The 19547-nt window shown below is 39.4% G+C and overlaps 1 protein-coding gene across 3 annotated transcripts in view; it reads left to right on the top strand.

Annotated features, from left to right (window-relative positions):
• The first annotated feature begins 1346 nt into the window (after positions 1–1346).
• CRPPA (CDP-L-ribitol pyrophosphorylase A) overlaps positions 1347–19547 on the top strand; it is a 108057-nt gene continuing 89856 nt past the window's right edge. The window contains exons 1-2 of one of the 3 annotated variants that reach the window (XM_058833145.1): positions 1347–1758; positions 8606–8885. In XM_058833145.1, the coding sequence (XP_058689128.1) occupies positions 1598–1758; positions 8606–8885 (441 nt within the window). In that variant the 5' untranslated portion in view covers positions 1347–1597. The remainder of the gene's footprint in view (positions 1759–8605; positions 8886–19547) is intronic. The other 2 variants (XM_058833144.1, XM_058833143.1) reach the window with 2 other exon arrangements.

Raw genomic sequence — 19547 nt, 5'->3', positions numbered from 1 at the left:
CCAGGGCCCTGAGTGCACCCACCTTCAGTCTTGGATGACTGAGTTAAGGAGTCTAACTTGTCAAGTACAAATACAGCTCTTCCACTGGTAAGAGCTGTTATGAAAAAGCTAGAATAAACCCTCTTCTCAGCCCTCCTTTCCTTGTTTTGCTTTGGGAGCTAATTTTAAGCTTTCTTTACTGTTGGCCTCCTATGTCTGTACCTGGTCTGATTCCTCCCTGATCTTGACCTGCACCCACTGGCTCAACTTCCTGGCTTGCCCTGGCACCTGCACTAAGGTCTTGACAGGTGATCACCAGACTGTGCCTCCAGACCCTCACAGTGAGTTGACTACCATTGAGTTTTACCTGTGGGTGCTGGCTCATAGTGAACATGAGCCAGGTGCCCAAGAAGGCAAATGGCATGTTGGCTCATACCAGAAACAGGGTAGCCAGCAGGACCAGAAGAGTGGTAGTCTTGCTACACTTGGCACTGGTGAGGCCACATCTAGAGTGCTGTGCCTTGTTTTGGACCCCTCACTTCAAAAAAGACATTGAGGTGCTGGAGAGAGAAGCAACGGGCTGAGGAAGGGTTTGAAGTCCTGTGAGGAGCGGCTGAGGGAGCTGAGGCTGCTTAGCCTGGAGAAAAGGAGGCTCAGAGGGGAGACATCACTCTACACTGCCCAAAGGAGGCAGGAGTCAGGTGGGAATCGGCCTCTTCTCCCAGGTAGCAAGGAACAGAAAAGAAAATAGCCTCAAGTTGCACTAGGGGAGGTTTATGTCAGATATTAGGAAAAATTTCTTCACTGAAAGGGCTGACATTAAACAGGATGCCCAGGTAAGTAGTGGAGTCGCGATCCCTGGAAGTGTTCCAAAGGTGTAGGGATGTAGCATTTAGGATGTAAATGTAATTTAACATTTAATGTTAAATGTAGTTTAACAGTGAATACGGCCATGCTGGGTTAACGATTGGACTCAATTACTTAAGAAGTCTTCCAACCTTAACAATTCCAGTACGATCCTATTCCAATCTCCCCCTCCTAGAATGAAGAGAAACAATCACCACATTTCAGCAGCTGTCCCCAGCCAGACTCTTGGACTCTCACGAAGACGCAGGGCCCACGGCTCGGGCTGCTCTTTCCCCGGCGTCACCCGAGCTCTGCTTATTTTCTCACTGGGACAGGATCGCGAGTCCCGTTCCGCGGCTCCCCCGCTCCCGGCGGGACAGGGCGGGACGCGCCTCGCCCGCCCCTCAGCGCGGCCCCGCCCCGCCCGCCCCGAGCCACCCGCGTGCCGGGCATTTAAAGGGCCCATGGCGGCCGTGCCCGGGCGGTGCTGCTGTGTGCCCACTCCTGCCGTCCCGCGCTGCCCCGGGCGCTCCCTGCCGCGGTCCGGCCATTCCCGCGGGGCCGCCGGGACCCGGGGGGGCTTTTGCGGAGGCTCACGTAGCGCGGGGGGGGGAGAGCGGTAGGGCCCAGTGCGCGCCGGGGGCAGGCGAGCGGGCGGGCGCTGGATTCTTTGGATCGCGGACGTCGTGGGCGAATAAAACAGGCGGGCGGGCGGTTGCGCTGTTCCTGCCGCGGGGGGCGCGGAGCGGAGCCGCCGCCGGGCCCGGCGCAGATGGAGCCCCGCAGCAGCGGCGTCGCGCCCGGCGGAGTGTCGGTGTCGGCCGTGCTGCCGGCGGGCGGGAGCGGGGAGCGCCTGGGCGGTGCCACCCCCAAGCAGTTCTGCGCCGTGCAGGGGAGGCCTCTCGTCAGCTACGCGGTGCGGGCCATGGAGAGGTAACGAGCCTGGCGCCGCTCGGCTCCCGACCGCGCCCCGCGGTCTCCTGCCGGCCTTTCCCGAGCTCTGGAGAGCCGCTGGCAGTCCCCGCTGCCCTCGCCTCAGGCCCTGGGCACTAGGGCGGGTCTAGTTTGCGTTGCGGTGTCTCTCGTCCCTCCCCGCCTGGTCAAACCGGGAAGGGAATGAGGTGTGTCTCATGGGCCCCCTCACCTGGGAAGAAGTTCCGGGCGGGAGTTGGGCACTTCCCCCAGCCCAGCCTGGCTCTAGTACCCCCATCTCGGCTGGCTCTCCGCCCTCCTTCCCCAGCACTGTCCATGCTTCGAGGCTGTGCCGTATTCCTTGGCTACTGGAGAGCATCTGTTCGAGGCCCCTCAGCCTCGAAGCTCGAGGGTTTGTGTAGCTGCAGTGGCTGCTTTGGTGAGCTATGAGCCCACCGCAGCTGTTGGAGACGGTCACAGGACTACCCATCAGCCCTGAAAAGAGAGCTGTTCTGCCATTGCCATTGCAGATGGTCTTTATAATGTCCAAGGGCTTTGAAAAGTGATCCACTCCTCATAATAGGATGAGTGAACTCACTGATGTACAGCATTGCGTTATGCTCCACTCTTGCCCATGGTAAAACACCTTGCATCAGCAGGAAATTTGAAAGAAAAATGTTTTAAGTTATAGTTGCTGGACTAGAAGCTAACGGCTTATGTAGTATAAATGTGCACATGTAACTTTCCCACGTTTATGTTGTAGTGATACCACAACGAGAAATGGGTACAAATTGAAGTTGGGACATTGAGGTTAGGTATTAGGAAGAAATTCTTTACTGTTAGGTGGTGAGGAACTGGAACAGGTTTCCCAGGGAGGTTGTGGATGCTCTAGCCCAGGGGCCCAGGTAGCATTCAAGGCCAGGTTGGACAAGGCCTTGAGCAATCTGGTCTTGTGGGAAGTGTCCCTGCCCGTGCCAGGAGGTTGGGGCTAAATGATCTTTAGGGTGCCTTCCAACCCTTAACATTCTATGATTCTATGTTGGAGCAAAGGATTAAAGTAATGGGATTTCTTAGCAGCCAGGCTTTTCCTTTCCATAAGGCTGTTGAGTTCTAGGCATGTGATTGACAGTTAATATATTACTGTCAAATGTTAACATAATGTAGGTTTTGCATCTAGTGTCACTTGAAACACCCCAGGTAGGAACAGAGTGTCAAGGGAATTCTCGATGTGTTTCAGTAACCTTTAGATTTTTAGAGAGAATAAATGGGGAGGAGTGGAGATTGGTGAAAGAAATAAAATTGCCAGAATCTCCTGAAGTTCTTAACACATGGAAATCTGTACAACTTCAAAACTGACTCTTTTTCCATTCCCACCCAGAGAGGCTTCCCTCAGGTCGCTTGTTACTTTATGAAAGAAATACTGCTTGTTTTCTTTATTTAATTTTCATTAATTCAGCCATTTCATTAAAGCAGCCAGTTGCAAAGCTAAGCACATCAGTAAGCAAAGCATCCAATCCAAAGCTTGCCACAGCTGTAATTTCTGCCAAAATGTCATGGGAATCTACAGAGAATAATTATATTCTCACTCAGTGTATTGGAGACCTGGAAAAGAGAACAGAGTGAGGTTTGGGAAGGAAATGTTATGCATCTAAAAAAAAAAATTAAAATAAATATTTTTACTGCCAGTAAGCACTGAAAAAATAGCCATACTTTGAGCAACAGTATTATATTTGTCCTAAAGCTACAGAAAATTAGGTTGATTTTGAGTTGTACAGTTCAACCAAGTTGATTGTGAGAGTAACAACATGGTGCATTCGCTTTGGAGTGCAGTAGCCCCTGCCAGTGCTCTGTCAAGCAGAACTTCCTGCTGCCTCTGCTGAATTGGAGTGTTGATTGGTATAGATGTGTATGAGGAGCTGGGAACAGACTCCAAAGCTTGGGATGGCTTTCATTTTCATCTCAACACTTTTACTTCTGGCTCTGAAACTGCGAAGTATGTACCTTGTTCTTACTTTGCGTGTATGCAGGCACAAGCATGTAATATTGAGGAACTGCACTTTATCATGCAATCTACCCATAAATGGCAGATTTTGTGTGTAGCTTGATACTATCCTCTCATATTGTTTAGCTGATGGGTCATTGAATCATTAGCCTGTAATAACTTCTGTTGAACTGGACATCTTGACTGTGTGTGGCTATTTTGGAACTTTTCTAACTCTAGAAAAGAGGTAGCAGTGTACAGACAAATACATGAGCAATTCAAGGATGTGCAGCTGCTTTGCATGTGCTTTTCAAAGATCAGTAGCAAAAGATTTTTATGCTGTTCAGCTGAACGTAGTGAGACTCTTAAATATCAGTGTGGAAAAACCAGCAGATGAGACAAGAACAGACTTGAATGAATAAGCATTGCATCCTGTTGTATAGGATAATAGCATGTAGAACACTGGCCTGCCAGTAATAATCACAGATGATACCCTGAGGAAGAAGAGATGAAGAAAACTAGGGTAAGGAGAAATCGTTGGTTTTAATTGCCAATGCAGTGGCACTGATAGGAAGGTCAGGCCCTACCTTCAGGCTAAAATTAAAGTGTGTTAGAAAACTTAAATGTCTCTTTTTCCCATTGGATTTGTTCCTGCTTTTGTTGAACTATGCAAGGCTTTTGCAACAAGTTCAACTGACTTAGAATGGCATTCCTTGTTTTTGCTTCTGTAACAACTAGCAGAGTTTTTCTGTCATTCGTTTGTTTTGGTTTTTTTTCTGTGTATGCATATTTGTTAGAATAGAACCTTTTCTATTCTTTTTCTGAAACAGGGAAGAATCTTAGTTCTGTATGCACATGTGCATGCATATTTTACTAAATCTGTAGAAAGGAGAACAAACTAAGGTAAAGATTGATTTAAAAATTGTTGTGAAATAAATATGCTGCTGCTATTCTTGCTGTGCTCATATTTCACCAGTTGTTGCAAGTATCATGAGTAGTTATAAAAGAGGAAAGCAGAGTTTATATCTTCACTGGCAGAATTAAAATTTTCCATAATGGTTTCAGACAGCTTTGTTTTCTTTGTTGTATCTCTAAACAGGGGGAGGTCTCTTAAAATTCCCTGGGGAAGCTCCCAAAGGAGCACCTCTTTGGAAGTGTCTTGCACAGTTATTTGCCAAATATTTTTCTCCATTGACTGATGCATATTCACTGGCTGTATAAGTCACAAAGTTACAGTTTTGTTAAATGGATCATCTCTGATACTTCTTTTTGTCCAGTTGTCATTAGGTTTTTTAATTTTTTTTTTTTTTTTTTTGCTTTAATAGTTTATTAAAAAATAGTTACAGCAAATTTTCTGGTGGTATCTTTTTTATCATGTCTGACTCATAAGGAGCATTTTATTTCTGGAAAACATTGAATGGTTTCTGTACATGAGATCCTCCAAACTTTCTTAATATACCATAAAAGCTTCCTTTTTCCAGTTTTGTACTGTAAGAGATAATTTGTATTAATATATTTTTTCATATATCAATAAATTAATAACAATGCTTTTATGGAGCAAAAAGAAGTTATGCTTGCATTCTGCAACTGGGATTTTGTCCTTGTTGCCTCTTATTCTCATTTGGTTTTTCATAATGTTAGCAAAAGTAATATAATGATTTATCTTACACCTCTGAAAGTTTTTGTGACAGTGAAAGATCCTGTCTAACACTGCTAAAGCCATCTCAGCAGCGACTGCCTGGTTCTGGCCTTGTTTTGCTGGTCTCAGTAGGTTATATTGAATAGGTTTTTTTAGTGGCAGAGTGAGAGTTGCAAGAGATTGATTAAGCCTTATATCATATTTCAGCACTGGTTTCTGTGTGAGTGAACTGGTAGAGGGTTAAATCTGGGTCACATTTGTACCTCAGCATGCCATTTAGGTGATACAGTTTCAAAGTGGGTTTGTTTCATTTCCTCTGCAGCCTGTGTTTTGAAGAAATAGCTTAATCTGTTGCTGAGGTAATGAGCTCCCCTACTTTCAGTTCTTGCTCAGCTAGTAGAAATGTTTGTACTTCTGAAATTTACTGGAACGATACTATTTTTACTAGGCAGTAAGTCTATATGTAGGTGATGACGAGAAGGATAGCTGCAGGAAACAAACATATAGTCCTTTTCTGCCTCATTGTTTGCTTTCTGCTAGTATTGGGCTCCTCCCAAGGCAGTTGTAAAGTGATTGTAACTGGGTTTGTCTTTTTATTTCGTAGAGTCAGACTTGATTTTCCACTTTAGAACCTTGGCCTGTGTTGTATGGAAGCACTACAGTTTTGTGCTGTTAAAGCACATTGGGGTACAGCATTGTGATCTTTTTCATGCATTGTGCTGATTCTTTCGGAAGGTTGATCCAATATTACAGTTATAAAATTGAAATGGTGTTTGAAATGGTGTTTCAAAACTGGATTTGAGCATGTCCTGAGCAGATTACTATTTTTGTATGAAATCTTTCTGAAGGAAAGGATATGGGAAATCCTTTCTGAAGGAAAGGAAGTTGAAGGAGGGGAAAAAAGATTTATTTACTACCAGATTGGGTGTATACTGATATCCATCTAGTTCTTTAAAACACTTTGCAACATTTCCATAACCAGATCTGCAGAAGAGATAGCGAATTTTCGTGGTGCACAGCTTTCATTCATTAAAATTTGTAGCACACTTTACTGGATTAGTACTTTTCATGAGTTTTAGTGGGACAAAACCCAAGCTGTTCTGTATGTAATCTAGACAATACCTTTATGCTCTTACATGAATATGTTACATCCCTAAATCCCAGCTCTAATTATAGAATGTGGGTCCGGAATGAGTTTAAGGAGGACACACTCAAGTTTACAAATGTGTTTATGCAGACACAGGGTGGAGCTGTGACCGCATCCTGTCACTTTCTGGTTGTAATCTGGCCTCAGTGATTGTACCACTGGAGGCCTTGAGCTATTCCACCCTCTCTGTGCAGAGATTTATCACAGGCTGGCCAGTACTTGTGTTCTCTTCCCTGCTTCTCAGAAGATGCTGCATACTACCCAGTTGCCGCATAATCTGTTTCATTTGACTCCAGAAATGGCAATGTCAGTGCTCTTCTTACACAGTCACAGTGACTGTGCAGACTGTCCAGTTTCTGGGTACTATGTAAGGCTACAGTCTTTCTGCAAATTGAAATGCAGAGCTCTTGTTCTCATTTAGTGTGAAATAGCTCTTCCTGAATTTTGCTTTCTTAAATGACTGACTCTCAGCATTTAGTGAGTGACAAGTTGAAATGAAACTTGAAACCACATGACTTCAGATTTTACATTTGAGCAACTTCAATACTAAAAGAATGCTGAGGATATGTTGGTTTGGCTGTGTTTTCCTCCTTTGCTAATAGGAAAATGAGCATAAGGACAAGTATTTTTCTTTTGAAGAATGCTAATAGCACTTTATTTTATTTTAAATAGTTGTTTTCCAATTCTTTGAAATAGTTTTCCATAGATTATTATTAATTACAACCCCCCCATAACCCCAATACATAAAGTGGAAGATGCTCTGCTATTTAACGTAGTTCTAGTTTGTAACACAGCTTAATTTGCTTTTGAAGTAAGAATAGTTTCCAGGCAATGCCTTCTAGTGTGTCATTGCAGAAAATCAGTATTTTGAGCCTGTGTATTTCTGAACTGTAAATTTTGTACTACTATTTTCAAACTGGAAATATTTAGTTCTTAGTACCTTTGCTCTTCTTCTGTTCTTCCGCTTTCTTCTTCTTCTTCTGAGATATTAGTTTCAGCAGCTTTACTAGTTTTAGTTGAGACAGTGTATCATACTTGTCTCTCTCCCTAGTTGGATGTATAAGCTACACATGGGTAATTTTAACATAGTAGTTTGGTTTTTTTTAATCATTGCTCATCTGATGAGTTCCTTGTCTGGCATGCTAAAACACTCTTCTGACATCTGTGGAGACACAGAAAGGGAACACAATTATTTTTTTAATGTTCTCTACATAGGCATGTAGAAAATAGGACACTACAATGGATTTGAATTATGGTGTTTCTGTTTTGAAGTACAGTATGCCACATATGACTAGAATTTGTATTCTTAGATACTTTGACAGAAGTATGATTTCAGCCTAGCTTCGGTTGTGATTGGTTTTAATTCTTGTGGTCTGTGGGTCATTCACTTCCACCCCCAAAACCCATCAGTTCTAGAGCTAGACTGATACCAACAGTAAAATCTTGGAGATCTCTAAAAGTGTATTTTTGATATGGTATTCTTTACTAGGACGGCTATGTTTTTACATTTTTCTAGCTTCCTACGGCAGAAACCTTTGTGTTTGTAAATGTGTATATTTTTTTTTAATTACAGGTATAATGTTTCCTGTCAATATTAAAGTGTTACAGTTCTCATTCATTACCATTCTGTCAATTACTGTTCATGCCTGTCTTGATAGTGATCTTTGTTTCAGACTTTTTCTTGATTGTCTTATTCTCTTGTACACTGTGTGCTTCACTGGAACATGGAGTATTCCAGGCCACAGGATTTAACAATTTATTAAAAACTGTCACTGTTTGATTTAGAAGTTCTGTTTGAAGTTAGGAATAATGCTGGAATAAGAAATGTTTTCAAGGCTTTTGAAGAGTTATCAGAATGTGCCCCTCTGCAAAGTGGTTGTTGGAAGCAAGTCCCTTCCAAGAACTCCAGTGTTATTGGTCTAAATATTCTGTTATAGCTCTCCCTTAAGGAGTAGAGTACAAAAACACAGACTTGGGTTTATTGAGAGGTGCTTTATTTAGCCATCTTGAATTTTTGTTATGAATTTCTCTTTTTCTTATATCTCCACTTTTATTTAGTCATTCATGTCTACTTTCTTTGGTTTTGTACTGATTTTTCTAGGATAAATTGGATATCTGACATTATTGTGGTGGTCTCTCCTGAAAATATCGAAACAATGAAGACTATAATTGAAAAATATGGCCACAAAAGAGTTACAGTAGTAAAAGGTGGAATAACTCGTCACCGGTCGATATTCAATGGACTGAAAGTATTTGCAGAGGATGAATTTTCCTGCCATTTGCTCCAGAAGCCAGAAGTAGTGATTATCCATGACGCTGTGAGGCCTTTTGTTGAAGAAGATATTGTTTCAAAAGTGGTTATGGCTGCTAAAGAACATGGGGTATGTACTATACAGCAATGTAACTCTTTATACTGTACAGCTTAAAATAGTGATTGATAAATTGGAATTTTCTAACAATTTTATTAATGTGTGATGAGGTTTTTTTTAAGTAGAACAGATCCAGATTCCCTATTATGCAGAGATGTCAGGTGGGGAGGTTGACATTTTTAAATGCTGCAGGTATTATTTTCTAAGAGAATAATTGTTTCCATAGAGACTGTCAGTGAGAGATTGAAGCAATCAGCAATTTGTTAGTTGAAAGGTGGGTTATGTAATGATAGTTTACCTTTTTTTTCCATGCAGAATTATCACTCAATGCTAGAGCAGTTCTGTTAGTGATTACTAATAATAGCCAAAGAGTGTGTGCACTGCATTGGTTGACTTGCAGACTTTGTGCTTTCGTCTCAAACTTATATGCAAATCCTGAATAAGCAGCAAAGGAGCTGTATCTGTATTAATACTAAATTGTTCTAGAAACTGCAAGCATTGCAAACTGCTGGGAAACAGGGTAGGGGGAAGCCTCCAGCTGTAGGTTGGATAGTCTCCTCTTTTAACACTGCATCTGATGGCTGATCACAGAAACCAAAAAGATTTCTGAGAAAATAAGTAGTGTATGAAGGGGAAGAGTTGGTAGAAGTTGTGTTATGCAAGTAGAAGGATAGAAGAGGAATGCACTGGCAATAAGAGGAACTGGTAGATGAACTGCCTAAGTCAGAGATACACGAAATCATGACTTAGCCACAGTCTTGTTTGCAAAATGTGTTATCTTTAATTTGTTCTTGAATTCTCCATGAATAATATTCATACTACTTCCCTGCTTCAAGAACATGGTTTGTTTGCTATCATTAGTGATAGCAGATTGTTTGGGTACTAGAAAACTAGGAAAATGTACCACTGTTTTTCTTTTCCAGAAAATGTGGTAGAAGATAATTTACAGGTGGTTCACAACTTTGACAGTGGAACAATGAGTCTGAAAAATGAACCGTGGCGTTTCCACAGTGCTCCTACATCTTCATAGTGTATAAGGGGAATATATAGCTTGTTAAAATATTTATTATGAAAGTCAAATTATGTCAAGTTTCTCAGAACATTATGTTGCAAATCTTAATATTTTGTACCTCTTCTTAGTAGGCCTGTAGTTTTGTAGATAGGCGTAATAGGAAATGGCAATAAAATAGAAACTCTGCACAATAGTTTTCAGTGATCTAGAACATAGGTTTCCAGGTATTGAAACTTAAATTCTGTTAGGCCAAAAACTTGTTAAAATTATTTCTTATATAACACAAAATAACACTTCAGAATTGATTCTCTGCCAAAGACTTTAAAATAAATCCTCTTTGTAAATCAGTTCCAAATGTGCTTCTTTGAGAGTGGTAGAAAAATAGAGTTAATTGTACTGGTTTGGGGTTGAAATGGGAATAACTTTTCTGAATGTGCTTGTGTTGTCTTTGCACGTTAAGGTATATCATATCTCATTTGAATTTAACTTGTTCACTTTTTCTTGAAAGTTTTGTGATTTTAGTATAATATTTTCTCCTGATTTTCTTTTTAATTGGGTGTAAGGTATTTAAAGTAAAAAATTAGGGGGAACCAAGGCAATCTCCATGGACCTTCTCAAGTCAGTGTATTTTAGTTCACCTGAACTTCTGACCGGTAAATATTTCCTAACCTGGGTCACTGAAGTGTCATTTGATCTCAAAAAGTTGATTGTATACATGTATAATAGTCTATTCCATTGCATAACATTTCTCTGAAATGTGTGTAGTGATCATTTGCTCTGTGGTGGCTTTCTTCATTGGCTGAGATGCACTGACTTCAGCAAGTCTGGGCCATCAGAGAGATGTGTGCTCAAAGTCTTGAAGAGCTTGGTGCTATTGATATTACCTGACAAAGTAATTGAATTAAGGAACATGAGAAGAATTTTATTTTATGTAATAAATTGGAAAACTACCAAGAGACAGGTGGGTGTTTCCAGAGAACTACAGAATTCTGAAGAACTAAATAGAAAGTTATGACTTTCTCAAAACTGGTATGCATGATTTTGAATATCAGAAAAAAATTGATCGAGAGCAGCTATGATGTTGAGTTCTTCCTATGGTCAAATTATTTGCATATCTAAAAGGATGTCAGTTCTTCAATCTTTCAGTACAAAAAGTATTTACTTCCTCTTTTTGTAGAAAGGTACAAAACCTAGCAGAAACATTATATTAAATGACTTGTGATAGTAGGGGTAATGCTGTATTGTTATATGTCTGCATACCATATAGATAACATAATTATGAGATGCTTTAATGTTCTTTAAAATGGCAATTGATCAAATAAGTTATTTCACTTCTAGCTGCCAATTGTCAGACAAATAAACTGCTTTATTACACTTACTAATCAGTTTGTTATTTGCCTGTGGGAATAAAAATGTGTACCTTTACCAGAACTAATAAATTATGCCTTAAACCCCCCAAACAACTCCTTGATTATGTCAAAATATTACTTTGTAACCAATTAAATTCCATTTATGTTTTTGGGGTAATTTTGCAATTAAAATTATATGTTTCTAGAAACAAATTCTTTACAGCTAGTAAAAATTGGGAAATGTGGAAGCTTCAAGAGGCATCAGTCCAAAGCCTCTAGCAATATATCATTGCCAACATTGCATTTTAAACAACATAACTAAAATGAAAAATGAAAAAGAAATCAGGAAGGTGGGAGGGAACTTGTCAGTTCTGCTATTGAAAGTTTACAAAAAGAAGACACATCCAAAGACTTTTTTTTCTCTAGTTAACATAAACTAGATTTGAAAGTACAGTATGTTATGTTGAAAGGACTAAGTCAAAATGGCATTCTTAAAAGTCGGTTTCTGGAAACTGTCTAACATCATTACTTTATTCTGAGCTTTAGCAATGACCTGAACAAAGCTTACATGCCAATGCAGCTGTACAGTGCTGCATAGTCTCTTGGACTCCTAGTCACAGAGGCAGTCGGTCAAAATAATAACCCCAGACGGAAAACACTATGTGTTGTGCTCAGTCTGTTCCTCTCGTGCTGCCATTATTGTTTGTACTGTAGTGGAAGGCTGGAGCAGAAGGCATGGACCCCTGTGGATCCTGTTCTTTCACCCACTTATTTTGCTATCTATGCTTGCTGAGTTACATTAGCAAAACTTGGTGGGTGGCAAACCACAAACCACCTCTTTTTCTTCACTGGCAGTAAAGGGAGACTTGAGTGGATAAATAAGATGATCTGGTGTGGTGTACTTGAATGAGGACAGAATGCTGGAGTGGTTCTGGCCCATCTGACCTTTCTTTGCATTTTTTCTCTTGGAACAATTAACTTTTTCTTATCTCCTATGGTTTTGCCATATATAGAATATTTTACACATGGTCTTTGTCCTCTTAGTTATATTTGAAGACTGATTTTAGCCAGCTGCAAAGGCTGCATCAGTGACAAGACTGTTTTTGATTCATATTTATACACTGGGTCATCTGAAGTTATCCTCTACCTGTATTCTCAGAAGTTTTGCTTTCATTGTATGCTTGGTGCTTTGTTGGGCTGTCCCTGTCCTGTCAGACCCTGTGCAAAAACAGAATTGAGAACTGATGGCATATTACTATTATCATCTTAACATGAATGGAATAAGTTTTGTACTTTAGGAGAGTGATTAATGTAAATGTAAAAATAATTATTAATGAATTGTAAGGGTGTTATTCATCAGTTTGAGAACAAAATAACATTTTAAGGCCTACATGCTCTTAGCCTATTAAGTCACATAGAGGATAGGGAGGGGATTAGAGAGCACTATTACAGCTTTACCAAGGGCAAGTCCTGCTCAACCAACCTAGTGGCCTTCTATGATGGAGTCGCTTCATGAGTGGCCCAAGGAAGAGCTATTAATGTTGCCTTTCTGGTCTTCTCTAAGGTCTTCGACACAGTCATCCACAATCTCCTTCTCTCTAAACTGGAGAAAGAAGGATGTGATGGGTGAACTGGTCAGTGGGGTAGGAATTGGTTGGGATGGCTGCATTGAGAGGGTAATGGTTAAAACTTCAATACCCAGCTGGAGATTAGTGACAAGTGGTGTCCCTCAGGAGTTCATACTGGGACCAATACTCTTTAATTCCTCACTAATGCAGACACATAGGGATCAGGTGCACCCTGAGCAAATATATAGATGGCACCAAGGTGAGTGGTGTGGTTGATATGGGGGGTGAGTGCCATGCACAGGGACCTGGACGAGCTCAAGCTGTGGTCCTGTGTGAACACAGGTTCAACATGGCCAAGTGCAAGCTCCTGTATCAGTTAAGGCTAGGGGATGAGAGGATACTTCAGAAAAGGACTTGGGGTACTTGTGTATGAAAAGCTGGTCATGAGCTGACCGTATGTACTTACTGCCAGAAAGCCAGCTGTGTTCTGGGCCAGGAGAGCTGTGGCCAGCAGTCCAGAGAGGTGTTTGTGCCCCTCTACTCCACTTTTGTGAGAACCCACCTGGAGTACTGCATCTGGCACTGGGGGCTTAAGCCCAGAAAGGATGAAAGAAAGATGTGGACCTATTGGAGCAGGTCCAGCGGAGGGCCACAGAAATGATCAGTTGTATTAAACATCTGTGATGAAAGACTGAGAGAGTTAGGGTTGATTAGCCTGGACAAGAGAGCTCCAGAGGGACCTTCTTGAGGCCTCTCAGTAATTGAAGGGGTCTTACGTGAAAGATAGGAACAAACTTTCTAGCAGGGTCTGTTGAAATAGGACTAGTGGCAATGATTTTAAACTAAAAAAGAGTAGATTCAGACTAGATAGAGATAAATATTTTTTTTTACAGTGGGGGTGGTGAAGCACAGGAAGAGTTTTCCCAAGGAGATGATAGATGCCCCATCCCTTCAAACAGTCAAGGTCTGATTGAACGAGGCTGAGCAACCTGATTTTACTCAGAGTTTAAGGCATCCGTGTTCATTGCATCAGGGTTGGACAACGTGACCCTTAAAGGTTCCATACAACCCAAACTATTTTATGATTCTACATTATTGTAAAGATCGGGGCACCTCAGAAACCCTGAATGTGAGAAGAAATAAAGTGTGGTTTTGCTGTTGTACAAAAAACAGTTATACAATGCATTTTTCCTTTTTAATGGATAACTATCAAAAGCATAGTGATGTTTCCATAGCTTATGGCATTTTTTGGTCCCATAGAAATTAAAATCTTCTTAGCCAAGTTGTCAATTGTTTTCTGTGTTGAATGGAGAACTAATGCATTGTTAGTAAATACTTGTAGTCTAAGTCCTAACGAGATGTAATGTTTGATGGTGGGAGGGCATGGTAAGTGGAAAAACAGCTCTGTCATTTCCCAGTCTCAATTTGAGTACTTTAGATGTTTCACCACCTTTATTATGAAGGATGCTACTCACCCAACTGAAATACATAAATCATAGACAGAAACTTAATCTCCCTGTTTTCTTGGCAGCATTTGTGTGTTGTACTAACAGAACCAGCCTAGTACTAATACAACTGGTATTTTTAAAAGGTGGCTTAATCTACCACTTTTTAGTTTCTAGAAGTCTACATACATTATTTTTTGCCTTCCTTTTTTTTTTTTTTTAATCAATAGGGTTAGTTTATTCTGAAAATAAATTCTGAACATAATTCCCTGTACTTAAATGGTTGTTGGGGTCATTTTTATGTAATGTCTATAAAATATTCCCCTTTAAATTTAGAGAAACTACATATATGGTACGCCTGTTTACTTGAGGCTAGTTAAAATCTCAATGCCTTATCTGAGAAAACAATATTACGTTTGGGAAATGAAGGAGCCTTTAGCAACGGTAAGTCTATTGAGCACTCAGATTTCTTCTTCCTGTAGCAGATAAAAGGTTTAGAGAGTAGTTCCTTAAAATAAGGGAAATCTTGTCCAGCATGTGTGAGAAGCTGAATAAAGGCTTGGATCATTCTAGCAACTTCTACATGGCAAGATCTGGAAGAGGTTCTTGGCCATACCTCTCTGACTAAGCATTAGTCATGTAAATTTTGCTCCTTTTCACCAAATGTTGCATTGAAAAGGAAGATAGTTTTCAAGCAGAAATGTTCCCAGCTGTATTTTGACTGAGTTTGTAATCTGGGTGGTTGTGGCATGGACAACACCAGCCCTGCAGGTTAGGTGAGGCTTCTGAAAGCCAACTTGGCCTGTAATTGTTTGCTGGACTGGTTCTGTGCTTATCCTCCTATTTCCAAGAAGTAAGTGGCCTGTAGTACAGAAAGAACTAAAAAAGCTTTGAGGAGCCCTGGAGTGTGTAGGAGAGAATTTGTGAGGTATCAAATCCACACATACAGGTATTAAAGTCACTATTTGAGCGAAACTGACGTGGTAAGGTGAAACGATCCATTTTACAAGGCCCTTGATAACAGAAAGTGTTAGATGAAGCCTGTATAAAGAGGTGACTTGAAATTTTGAATTCAATGGACTGTAAGGGAAAGAAACTTGAGACCAAGGTTTCCTGTAAGGAGAGGCATAGGCAGTTCTGAGAGGAGCAGCTGAGCAAGCTCACGAGGCAAAGACATTTGATAAGCAAGTGCAGAGTTGCTTAGGGCACTGTGTGACCACAAACTGTAGTGCCTGTGGGGTTTGGTTGTTCAGGACTGTATGCGTGGGAAAGGAGTTATTAATTAAACATTGCAGTTTTGCATTTGGTTGATTAAATTGTGCAAGAGTCTTCCTACAAAACGTTGTGATTTTTTTTCTTCTTCATAAAATGATGCAAATCATGTGTTAAATGGTATGCAGTGGATCAGTAGCCTTCACATCATGATATTGATTTTGTAATGATCTGTTGCTGCATGTTGTCTGCAGGTAAAATATTCTTCTTTAAGTATAAACCCCCTAAAAACAATTTCAGTTCCTGTGGCAGTTGCATCAAGATTTCTGCTCCACTGAATTCAAGTACTAACTCATCCTTATATTGATTTACTGGAATATGCAAAATCCGTTATGGCAGAGTGCATGCTCACTGATAGCTTTTTGCAATGGAAAATTTTTGGGGGTATGAAAGATGTCTTGCTGACTGTAAATTTGGCTTCATTACTTGTTAATGCAATGTAATACTATGCAGTCAAAGTAAAATAAACAGTCTTGTTAATTTTAGTGGCAAAATTTATTTTGTTTTTGTGTTTCATTAATTTCTTAGAGCAGATGTTTTGTTTAAATTTTGCCACCTAGGTTTGCAGTATAGCACAAGTTAGAATAAAAAAGTGCTGGTAGCTCATCTTACTGTCAGTTATGTTGAATGAATTCCAGAATGTAAAGCTGTAAGGATGATTTAAAATGCTTCAAAAAATATTGAAAACTGATGGTGGGTTACTGGCCATATGATTTGCTTTGAAATATTTGAATTGCTGAGACCAAATTATACATGTTATAGAATCCACTGTAATTGTGTATAATGTACAGTTATTGCTGACAACTGAAAAGAATAAGTAGATAGTAAATAAGTCTTGAAACTCTGCACCAGCAAGCGCTGCTCTTTAGGTGAGGGATGCCAAATGTGGTATGTATCATATACTTAATATAGATCTTTAGTAGCATTATACAGACTCTATGCCAAACTTTAAAATATTTTTTTAAAATGTATCTAGAAGGAAAAAAAACCCAAAAAACCTTGGTAAATGAGAGCATGTTCCATAAACATTTCCAGTTCTTGCACTGTGACCAAAAAAAAAAAAGATGTTTAATATGTTGACTAAGGTGGTAAGAACTTTTCTGGCTGATAATAGGACAAAATATATTTTAGGTAATGTACTGTGCTATGGTATCTGTGGAAAACACTAACTTTCTTGACCGTTCTTGAATTCTCACAAGGAATGCACAGATAAAGAATGCACTAGAAGAAATTGTATATAACTTGTATGACACATTAAAATGTATATATTGGTCTAATCCTGTGAACTTTTGCAATTTTATGCTTTATTGTTTTAAAAATTTAAGTCAGTAATTCATGATACAAGAGCAACATAAATGGCATTCTCATGACTTTGCTTTTTTTAAAAAATACAATTTTAACATGAAATCAAATGTTCACATAAATGTTGTGTCATTGTTTGCACTCTTCTCTTTCCCTTAGTGCATTTGTATTTGGTTTTGCTTCTTATGGTGCATTTTTGAGCTTGTTTTCAGTGCTGTGTGTTGAAAAATTGCAACCTGTGATACATTTCTTTCAGCTTCTTTCCTCTACTTTAAAAGCAAACATATATATATATATATAGTTTATGTATTCCTATTGTTCTGTCTTTTTGAGGGGAATATTTTCTATTTTCTCTGAGAAATCTTATTTGTTCCACAGAATAACATTTAGAATTTAGCATGTGGTTGATAAGATTGAAACAATATTTACAGACACTAGAAGTAAATGCTTGAAATACAAAAGAACAGAAATTATGTAAACTAAAAAAGAACATGTGCCATCTTAATTTTTGAGCAACAGTTGCTGTTATCTTCCTTAGTTTGTTCTTGCTAATTGGGGCTCTGACATGTCTTGATGTACATGCGCTATCCCCAGTTACTCAGATAGTATATTCTGATAAAGGTGACCTCATTAGAAGAAATGTTTTCTTTTTCTTAAACAGTGTCATAAATATACATTACATTTGTTTAAGGCATCCTATGTCTTTGAAGTCATTTCAATGTACAACATAGTGTCAGCTCATTAACATTGGATCAAAGAGTATATTAAATTTCTGATTAAACATCCCCTCTCTTTCAGCTAGGAATAAACACAATTATAACTTCTTCCTTCCTGGTGTTGGTTTAAGATTAACATGTGCCCAATTTTAGTGAGTTTGACTGTTGCTTCCAGCCAGCTGGGTAAACAGACTTTTAAGGAAATTAGGTGAAGTTTAGCATACAAGCCTTTTTTCCTAGTGTTCAAAACTCCTTACATGTGTTCTAATTAACCTTCTTTTTGTCTAGCTGTTGATTAGGTTTAATATCTGTGTAAGAGTAGGCCTGTTTAACATTTTAACCAGTTCTGTCCTTGGGCAATTAAAATCTGCCAGTGAAATGTGTCAAGATAGCTGAAATTGCATTGGCTGGTGATACTGCCTCTGTAAAAGAAATTCAAGTGCTCACTAATGAGAATCAAACATGCCGTAGCCATAAGGATTATGAATTTTGTTTTTTTTTTTCCCCCAAAAAATTCAGAATAAGGGAATTTAGGATTTATTCTCTTTGTTAAAGAATATTCAGGCAGAAGATGCCCTTGCAGAAAGAAGGTAATCCTTTTTCTTCAGACTTAGTTTCTGATGGATGCACAGCCCATGTTGTAGATTGTGCTTGTTTGTCAGTAGAAGGAATAGGTAGAAGGAATCCTGGCTCCACCACAGCACAGTCATGTAAGTTATGTCTATGCTACATGGGAGAGTCTGGGTGTGAGTGTGGGTGAAAGTATGTGATGCCCTGCACTCAAATTTATGTTTCTGCATGCTAATGAGAGTATCTCTACCTTTATTGTGGTGCACTGCTCTTCACTGAGTCATCTTGCTTGTCCTGTAGTCCTGACTGTCTCCATGCTGTATCTGGTCCTTCAAGAGAAGTGTGCAGCTGGTTTGGGGAGTCTTTTGGACACAGCATTTACAGAATGAGTTACGGGGGCAGAGGGTGACAGGTTTGAATTGAAACCATGTAACCAAGCTGCTACCTTGCCTTGCTATCCAGAAAGTAGGTGGTTTCTGGGTGAAGAATGAGGTTATGAACTCTGAGGACTATGTGCAGGCTTGTATTAGTTCAGTTTGGAAGCTTGGCTAGTTTGGGCTTGAAGAAGTGTTCACACCTAAGTTTAGAAAACTTTGCTCGCATAGCTGAATAGTTGTTTTCAACTGCCCTTCTGTATAGGCATGATGGTTTATGGTTTGTGTCATGACTTTGTTTCTGCCTCCATCTTGTCCACTGAAATAGAGTTGTTTTGCTAGGATTTTTGTAGATTGAAGAAGGAAATACCCTAAATCTTCCACCTCTGCACTGGAATCATAAAACTTCTCATAGATTAAGACTTTTGGTTATAGTAGTCCTAGATAAGAGCTGGATACAAAATACAGAAAATTAAAAACAAAAAAAAAAGAAACATAAGAAGATAAAGTTAAGATATGGTATTTTAATGCTATACCTTACATGTACATTAGAAGTAATTCTATAATTGCTTTATTTTTCAAAAATGGTTATATGCCTTTCTTTTATTAGATATAGAAGAAATCTGAAAAGAACATCCTCTTAAATATATGAAATATTTTAATCCTATAATTAAGTTTTTGAGTTCTGCTTTGAAGGTTCTGTTTGATAAATTTGAAATAAGAGATCTTTCAGTAGAGACAATTCTTCTAACTTAATGGTAATTATTGAGTGTGGCTGAAGTATGCTGATTACTGTAGATACAATTAGTTTGAATGCAAATGTCTGAACAGAAATACAGGTTTCTACCTGTTTCATGCATCAGAGATACTGTGTTTATTTCTGTATTTTTTTTTTGTACTGTGATGGCTGTGAATGCCCTTCCTGGAAAGTAGTCTGATCCATATAAAAGAGTACTTTCCCTGTAGTAACATGTGGAAACAGTTTGATGGAATAAAATGAGAAGAAATTAATCATAGTTATTCTGACCTTCTTCTGCTGGTTCATAGCCAGACCTAATTTAGACTG

This window comes from Poecile atricapillus, chromosome 2 (genome assembly GCF_030490865.1).
Source record: "Poecile atricapillus isolate bPoeAtr1 chromosome 2, bPoeAtr1.hap1, whole genome shotgun sequence".
Lineage (NCBI taxonomy): Eukaryota > Metazoa > Chordata > Aves > Passeriformes > Paridae > Poecile > Poecile atricapillus.
This window is presented reverse-complemented; position numbering and strand designations above follow the sequence as displayed.